General features: G+C 41.9%; 1 protein-coding gene across 1 annotated transcript in view; it reads right to left on the reverse strand.

Moving 5' to 3' along the window:
* The window catches only part of RNF168 (ring finger protein 168), a 41,088-nt gene extending 34,653 nt beyond the window's left edge, over positions 1-6,435 (reverse strand). The window contains exons 1-2 of the mRNA XM_019448722.2: positions 6,081-6,435; positions 5,433-5,769 (exon numbers count right to left, since the gene is read on the reverse strand). Coding sequence (XP_019304267.2) covers positions 5,433-5,733 — 301 coding nt within the window. The 5' untranslated portion in view covers positions 5,734-5,769; positions 6,081-6,435. The remainder of the gene's footprint in view (positions 1-5,432; positions 5,770-6,080) is intronic.
* Positions 6,436-9,425: the final 2,990 nt, after the last annotated feature.

The following is a 9,425-nucleotide window of genomic DNA, read 5'->3' on the forward strand; positions in this document are numbered from 1 at the left end:
TGTATATACGTTACATTTCAAAAAAATTTACATGAAAAACAAAGAAGGATCAGCTTCCAGAACAGTAAAGTGAGGAGATCTGCAGACCTGTTTTTCAATCGGAGAAAGGTATAAATCACTAGTCATATAAAATGCCTTGAAATTGCCCTACGAGCATACAGCAAAGAAATACTTCCAAAATTTTTTACTATATCTCAGTAAGAAAAGTGAGAATCTGTGGCACTTGAGCCATATAAGAGGGAGGCTGTGCCAAGGCAGGGCTCCCAGTCTCCCCAGCTCCTGGTGAAGAGCCACAGCAACCCTCCAGGAGGAACAAACTGCCAGCATTTATCCTTTCCAGCTCACTGTTGCAGAGACTGAATTCCAGGTGAGTGGACCTGAGGGACTGTGGGCTACCTTCCTCTATCCACTTCCCACTCACAGAAGGGAAACATGACCCCAGGCACGGCAGGTAGAGAATACTAGGGCCCCATCACCCTCATCACAACTCACTCATAGGGCAAAGGTTCTAGGGCAGGCAAGCCAAGACTGGAGGCTACTATGTCTGCCTACTAGACTATTCACAAAGAGAGAAGTAAGCCATCGTCTCTGCTTCCTGCTCTAGAGCAGTGACTCAGATTTTTGCCCAGGGAAAGAGGCAGGCCGTAAGAACCGAGAGCTCCAAAGATCTCCCTCAAAGAAAATGACTTTATATAGAAGAGAATGTGGAGAATTTCAAGCATAAGGGCATTCTTGAAAATCAAGTCAGTTTTAGTGGTAAAGCACTTAAGGCTGACGGAGTGCTGCCAACAAAATGGCAGAATAGGCAGTTCCAAGCTCTCATCCCTCCACAAAAACATTAAAAAACAAGCAGAAACTATCAGCGCCAATATTGTCAGAACTCTGGAAAACAATCAAAGGTTAACAGCAGCCAAGAAAATGATGAACCAAGAAAAAGGCAACTTCAAAATAGTAGGAAAGTTTGTGGCAGTTTTACTCTCTCCCCACCTCCTCCTCAGTACAGTGGCAGTCTTGAAGAAGGAAACCCACATTCCCAGAATGGGACACTGGTCCCTGGTTCTGGAGGGGGTGCAGCAGACCCAAGGCAAGACACATGTTTGGAAGACATGTGAGAAGACTCCAAACTTTCACCTTGGGCTGATCCCTAGGCTCAGTGTAAGCCTGGCTAAGTGTTGAAGGTCCAAACTTCATCTTGGTCTGATCCCTAGGCTCAGTGTAAGCCTGGCTAAGTGCTGAAGGACCATCTTGGCACTGAGCCCATGTTCCAAGACAAAAAGGCACTTTTTTGTTTCATTTCTTTTTGTTGTTGTTGTTTAGCTCCTGAAATTCAAGGAAATCTGTCAAAACACTAACTGAGCACAAGTTAAGGCACAGAGACTTAGGTGACCACACACAAGGAGGTATAGTCCTTGCAAAAATAGTTTGGGAAAATTAGCAAACCAATGAACTGTTACAGCTTTCAACAATCAAAAAAAAAAAAAAAAGGTAAACTCTGGGGAAATTGAAGAATCTGACTTTCAGGGTCACCATACTGTAATATTCAAATGTCCAATTTTCTAAAACAAATAAACAAACAAAAAACGCAAGGCATACAAGGAAACAAGAAAGAGTATGGACGATTCATAGGAACAAAATAAATTAACAGAAACCATTCTTGGGGAAGTCCAGACATCAGACTTACTAGTTAAAAACTTTAAAACAGCCATCTTATCAACAAATGGCACTAGGAATGCTGGGTATCCACATGTAAAAAAAAATGAAATTAAACCCTTACCCTGTATCATATAAAAAAACTTAACTCAAAGCAAATTGAAGACCTAAAACTATAAAGTTCCTAGAAGAAAACAGGGAAAAAGCTCCATGATATTGAAACTTAGCAATGATTTGTTGGATATGACACCAAACCACAAACAACAAAAGCAAAAATAGACAAATAGGACTATATCAAACTACATAATCAGAGTGAAATGGCAACCTATGTAAAGGGAGAAATTTTTGCAAATCATACCTGATAAGGAGTTAACATCCAGAATAAATAAAGAACACCATCAACTCAACAACAAAAAATAAATAAACCAATTAAAAATAAACAAAGGACTAGAATAAACATCTCTCCACAGAACATATACAAATGGCCAATAAACACATGAAAAGATGTTCAACATCATCAGTCATTAGGGAAATGAAAATCAAAACCACAATGAGATAGCATCTCATACTCATTAGGATGGCTTTATCTTAAAAAAAAAAAAACAACAACAAACAAACAGAAAGTTAAGAGTAATGAAGTGTTGACAAGAAGGTGGAAAAACGAGGGGAGGGATTAAAAAAAAAAAAAGAATGTGGAAAAACGAAAGAGTCCTTGCATACTGCTGGTGGGAATGTAAAACAGTGCAGTTGCTATGGAAAAGAGTATGGCAGTTCCTCAAAAAAATCCATATAGTTAGCATATGACCCAGCAATTCCTTTCTGGGTACATACTCAAAGGAGTTGAAAGCAAGAACTTAAAAAATATTTGTATCCAATGTTCACAGCAGCATTACTCACAACAGCCAAAAGGTAGAAGTAACCCAAGTGTCCACTGATGAATAAACAAAATGTGGTAAATACATTCAATGGAATATTATTTAGCCATAGAAAGGACTGAAATTCTAACACATGCTACAACATGGATGAACCTTGAAGACATTTAAGTGAAATAAACCAGATACAAAAGGACAAATACTTACTATGATATCTAAAATGGTCAAATTCAGAGACAGAAAGTAGAATTATGGTTAAAAGGACTGGAAGGAGAAGGAACTGGGGAGTTATTGTTTAATGGGTATGGAGTTTCAGTTTGGGAAGATGAAACTGGTCTGGAGATGGATGGTGGTGATGGTTGTAAACCAGTGTGACCGTACTTAACGGCACTGAAGTGTACACTTAAGAACAACAGGAATCGGGAGCACTTGGGTGGCTCAGCTGGTTGGGTGTCTGACTTTGGCTCAGGTCATGATCTCACAGTTGGTGAGTTTGAGCCCCACATCAGGCTTACTGCTGTCAGCCTGTCAGCGCAGAGCCCACTTCAGATCCTGTTCCCCTCTCTTGGCCCCTCCCCTGCTTGTGTTCCCTCAAAAATAAATCTTAAAAAAAAAAAAAAAGTGGGAATTGTAAATTTTGTTATGCATACTTTACCACAATTAAAAAGACACAGATACTAAGATACCACTTCACACCTACTAGGATGGCTATTTAAAAAAACAACCAAAAAACCAGAAAATAAGTGTTGGTGAGGATGTGGAGAAATTGGAACCATTATACATTGCAGGTGGGAATGCAAAATGGCACAGCACCAGGGAAAAGTTTAGCAGTTCGTCAAAAAGCTAAACCTAGAATTAGTATATGATCCAGCACTTCCACTCCTAGGTACGTACACAAAAGAACTAGAAAGACATTCAAATACTTATACATGAATATTCATATCAGCACTACTTCAAATAGACAAAAAGTGAAAACAACTCAAATGTCCATCAGTGGATGAAGGGATAAACAAAATATAATCCATAAAATGAAAAATTATCCAGATCTAAAAAGGAATGAAATACTGATATATGTCACAACTGTGAATAACCTTGGAAACATTTAACTGAAAGAAGCCAGACACAACAGATCATATATTGTATGAATGCATTTATATGAAATATCTAGAACAAGCAAATTCATAGAGACAGAGTAAATAAAAACTGGGGGTGGAGGGGTGGGGAAGGAGAAGAATGTAGGGTTTTTGCTTAATGGTTAAAGAATCTGGGTGATGACAATGTTTATAGCAGCACTATCAACAATAGCCAAAGTATAGAAAGAGCCCAAACGTCCATTGATGGATGAATGGATAAAGAAGATGTGGTATATATACACAGTGGAGTATTACTCAGCAATCAAAAAGAATGAAATCTTGTCATTTGCAACTATGTGGATGGAACTAGAGGGTATTATGCTAAGTGAAATTAGCCAGTCAGAGAAAGACAAATATCATATGACTTCACTCATATGAGGAATTTAAGATACAAAACAGATGAACATAAGAGAAGGGAAACAAAAATAATATAAAAACAGGGAGGGGGACAAAATAGAAGAGACTCATAAATATGGAGAACAAACTGAGGGTTACTGGAGGGGTTGTGGGAGGGGGGATGGGCTAAACGGGTAAGGGGCATTAAGGAATCTAGTCCTGAAATCATTGTTGCACTAGATGCTAACTCGAATGTAAATTAAACAATAAATAAATTAGAAGAAAAAAGAATCTGGGTGACGAAAAACTGGAAACATAGTGGTGATGGTTATACACTGTGAAGACAATTTATGCCATTGACCTGTAACTTAAAATGGTTAAAATGGCAAATTTTATGCTATATATATTTTACCACAACTTTGAAAAAACTGATAATAAAATACCAAAACCACTTCACTGTACACTTTCTTTTATTAAGTGTTTATTGTCTGGGTTTTTTTGTTTTTTGTTTTGTAATCTCTACACCCAACAAGGGGCTCGAACTCATGACCTCAAGAGTTGAGAGTCACAGCCGCAATCTCTATACCCAACAAGGGGCTTGAACTCACGACCTCGAGAGTCGCACCCTCTTCCCACTGAGCCAGCCAGATGCCCCAGAACTGTACAATGTAAATGTATCGATTCTATGTGAATATCTCAATAAAGCTGTTTTAATAAAGTGTAACTACTGTTGAAAACATCATTAAAATGGCAAATTTGTTATACATATTTACCACAATAAAGGTTAACTCCCCCCAAAACAAGGCAAGTACACCAGAGCACAGGCACCTTATTCAAAGCCTAGACAAGAAACTGCATGGCTTATTGATCACCTAAGTGTGCTAGAGTCAAATATTCAGCTTGGGGCACACAGCTGCTGAGTCTACAGGGTGGAGAGCTTTAAATAAAAATGACTGATCTAGATGGAACTGGTCACTGAAAGCTATTTTATTAGGTTGCATGCTTAAGAGAGGAATTAAATAAATGGAGCTGTACAGTCAAGCAGGCTAAAGAAAATACATGAAAGTAAAAGAATCAGTACTACAGCAATCCAGTACCTTCTATACTTCTCATGTTGCTGTACTGACTACTGCTGATCTGTGGATATTTATGTAACTTTCACATGACTGAAGGCTCTATGTGGGCCATTCTTGTGGGTTTGTTTGTTTCTTTGTTTTCATTTTTAACACCAATTGAACGCAGCCTGGGCATTATTACAATGAACACAATCTTGCTATCGACTTCAATCAACATTTTGGGGCCCATGAAACCCAAACCGGGGAGAAAAAAATTAGACAAATATTAGTCGGTTTCTTTTTAATCCTTTTCTCAAATGGATTAGTGGTAATTCACTTAAAGAATTTTGATGTTTCACACAACAAACACGCTGGGTTTTACTCACCGATCTCCTCTGATTCCTGCCCAGGGACTCTAAGCTTGCATTCCTTTGGATAGTGTTTTTGGATTATCTCCCACAGTTCCATGTTGACAAGAGAATTTCTTCGGGTGTGATACCGGGTCCACGAAGAGACCCGGCGGCGACAGAAAGGACAGCATAAACTTGCCTTTTCGACAGTCGATTGGAAGCAGGGATTACAGAGCGTGTGGTTACAAGGCAGTGTTATGGGCTCAATTAGGATTTCCACACAGATGCGGCACTGACATTCCGACAAGGAAGGGATGGCGTTTTGAGTCACAGCCATTTTAATATGCTAACAAGGCATATTCAGCATCAGTACCTGAAAGAGAAAGAGTCTCATTTCCGTCCCAACTACGGAGAAAGAGAATTAACAGTTTTGTGTTTAAATATTTTGCCCAGCTGCGTATCATCACACAGCGTCCCGAAATAAAAAGGCACCCTGTGATCCAGGTAAACAGTACTACCCTGGAAGGCGGCGTATTTGTCCATGTTTCAGACAAACGTCGGGTAAGGAAAGGAACGTTTTCGTCGGGAGACCTAGACATTAACCCCACCTTTGTGAGGGCTGACTGTGGGCTCCAGCTCTCCCGCGCGGCGGGAGGTGCGCCCAATTGCCCTCCTCCCTCTTACCAGCTGAGGATGCTCCCTTAGCTCAGCACAACCAAGCCCGAGACCGCCCAGGCGCGAAGGTACGGGGCCTCAACTCCGAGGAACGCCGTTTCCGCCCAGACGCCGCGCTGCGCGGGAGTAGGACTTCCGTTTTACCGTTGCTGTGGGGGTAACACGCGAGACCCCACGTTCCAGCTTTCGTGCACCGGGAGCGTTTTCCCAGCGCTCTGAACCCACACTCCCCTTTCCTCGGTCAGCCAAAAAGCCTAATCGTTGCGGTCGTGCTGTAGCAACCCGACGAGGGCTGGTGACGTCACAACTGCTCACCCAAACGGGCCCTCCCACCCAGAGAACAGCCCTAGAGCGGGCACATCTGACGTTCGGCTGGGTGGGACTTCCGGGTCCTGTGCGCGCCTCCCGCCCAGTCCCGCTCCCTTCGGCCCTGCAGAGGGTCCGCCCCTTGCGTTGCAGTCCCTTTCGCTCCAGCTGGAGCGACGACCTACCATCCCCTTGAGCTATGTGCGCCCGGAGGCTGCGGAAACCGGGAGGGTCGCGAGGTTGGTCTCTGGCAGAAAAAGGGAAACCTCAAGACAAATGAAAGACCCAACAGTAATTTTAAAAATTCTTCCATCTTCTTTTTAAAATTTTCTCAGACTACTTGTCTGTTTCTACCTTGTACCAAGCCTCTTAGGTCGCTTTCTAGAGTTTTGAGGAAGGCATCTCGGAGGTTGATCTCCTAGAAAGATTGTGGTCAGAGAATCCGCAGATTTGCTCCAATTTAACACGCACTGACACTTCCTTCTCTAACCCACCCCTTCTTCAGTCTGAGGCCCAGAGATAGGTTGTTTTAAGATTGCCTTCCCTTCTAAGTATTGTCCAAAACCGACTTCTGTGCTCTGGGGCCAAATTATGTTTGTATATGATTACTTTGCCTAGGAAAGGAGGCAGCAGGCTAATGCCTCCAGGACTGCAAGCCTGCCCAGGGCAAGAGGCTGAGAGGGTTCGACAAGAAAATACAGAATCTAAGCAGTAGCTAAAGGAATCTGATCCATGCTGCCCGCCACGTTCCACAGGTGTTCAAGGTCGTCTCATAACTAGTGCTGCCATCGGCCATCCAAGGCTCCTTACTAAGTGTCAACACATCGATATACACTTCTTGGAACAAAAGATTCTACAGAAAAACAAGTGAAGTGGGGGGGGGGGTCTTCAAGAATGAGGAAGAGAAAAATGTGTTCCGTTTAAAGTCAAGTCTTGCATTAGCGTGTCCATCTTCACTTCCATCCACTTTGACATTTCTATAGCGGTTTCATAAGGGCTTGGAAAACACTTCAGGGCGGCCTCGATCCTGGGGCTTAGCTGTCATGTGCATCATTTATGATATATTCCCGTATTATTAAATTTCAATCTAGAACAATCAAAATTACAAAGGAGGTAAAAAATATTTTATGCATTTTAAAATAAGTTTTTCCACTTTGGTATTAAGTTCTTGTGCTTATTGTATTGAATCCTACTGTATTGAATTCTATGCAAAAAGTAAATTTTGGCTAGGAAAATGAAGGGGATTAAATAGACTGATACCTGTTATCTAAGAACCAAGTCTAGAGACAGAAAATATGATGGTTGCCAAGGGCTGGGAGAGTTCTTGTTTAATGGGTACAGAGTTTGTTTTCAGATGGATGGTGGTGATGGTCGCACAAAATTATGAATGTGTATGATACACTGAACTGTACACTTAAAAACGGTTCAGATGGTAAATTCTATGTGTTTTACCACAATAAGAAAAATTTTGAAAACCAACCAAAACAAGGTCTGAGTTTTTTGAGGAAATGTTACATAGATGTGGAGAAAGAGAAAAAAAAAAATCACTGTGCATGAATATAGTCTTTAAGGTCTTTTGGGTTTGCTGAGGTCATTCAGGTGGCGACATGGTTTCTGGATGGAGCCAAAGCAAGGAGGTTGTAGGTCCTTGGTAGAGAGCCTTGGGAGCTTTTGTTTTGTTTTATTGAGAATTCAGAAACTTTTGTTTGTCATCCAGTTGTCCATGGTATCAACACCTTAGCCTGCAATTCCAGGCTCTCTGATAGGTCCTGTGGAATCTCCCATTATTCTCTTAAACATTAAACCATGATCTATATTCCCTGTCATCCAAATCTTGTGCTTTCAGGCCATTGTTTGAAATCATAATTCATCCTAATGAGTTACTTTGTTGCTTTGCCTACTTGAAGGATCACTTCAATGTACTTCCTCCAGGAAATACCCATAGTATTTCTCAATCACATAGTGATAACCCTCCCAAACTCACCCAATCATATATTGCCTAGTAATAGTGGTTTTTATTGTAGTCTTATTATTTAACTCTTGCACTTTGATTTTTTTGGTTATTTTTATTTTTTTAATTTTTTTAAAACATTTATTTATTTTTGAGACAGAGAGAGACAGAGCATGAACGGGGGAGGGGCAGAGAGAGAGGGAGACACAGAATGGGAAGCAGGCTCCAGGCTCTGAGCCATAAGCCCAGAGCCCGACGCGGGGCTCGAACCCATGGCGAGATGGTGACCTGAGCTGACGTTGGACGCTTAACTGACTGAGCCACCCAGGCGCCCCTTTTTGGTTATTTTTAGAGCGAGAGTGAGCAGGGGAGCGGGCAGAGAGAGAGGGAGCGGGCAGAGAGAGAGAGAGAGAGGGAGGGAAAATCTCAAGCATCCTCCATGATCGATCCCACAACTCCAGGATCATGACCTGAGCCAAAATCAAAAGTCAGATGCCCAACCAACTGGACTGAGCCACCCAGGCACCCCTGCATTTTGATTTCTATGTTCAGGTACTTATGTCAAGTATAATGGATATATTTTATGTGCTTCTTCAGATTTCCTTGTTCTTGTCTACTTTCTGGGCCCACAGTCACAGTCCCTTGCTCTGTCTGGAGCTGAGCAGTTACATTTCTAGAGTCTTTGGCTCTTCCTATCACTTCTGGACTCCAGTGAAACACTGCACTGAACAATGCAGGCACCGGCTTCCAAATGCCTGCTGGGAGGGCTTAGATGGTGCATCCTGGAAGTATGGGCAGCGGGGGGGGGAGGTCATTCCCCATGGAACAAACTTTGACCAACTGAAAGCAATAGACTAAGTGACCATGACAGAGAAATTCCCTTTCCATCTTTCTTCCAAGGCATGGTTTCTCCAAACAATGTGTCTGGAGAAGGACAAGACTGAGGGCATTTTTTAAAAGACTTTAAGTAATCTCTACACCCAACGTGGGGCTCAAACTTACAACCTTGAGATCAAGAGTCTCATGCTCTACCAACTAAGCCAGCCAGGCACCCCAACACTGAGTGCATTTATCTACCTAGGAAGCTTCTGTGTCTC

This window comes from Panthera pardus, unplaced genomic scaffold (genome assembly GCF_024362965.1).
Source record: "Panthera pardus isolate Hobbes unplaced genomic scaffold, ASM2436296v1 HiC_scaffold_16, whole genome shotgun sequence".
NCBI lineage: Eukaryota > Metazoa > Chordata > Mammalia > Carnivora > Felidae > Panthera > Panthera pardus.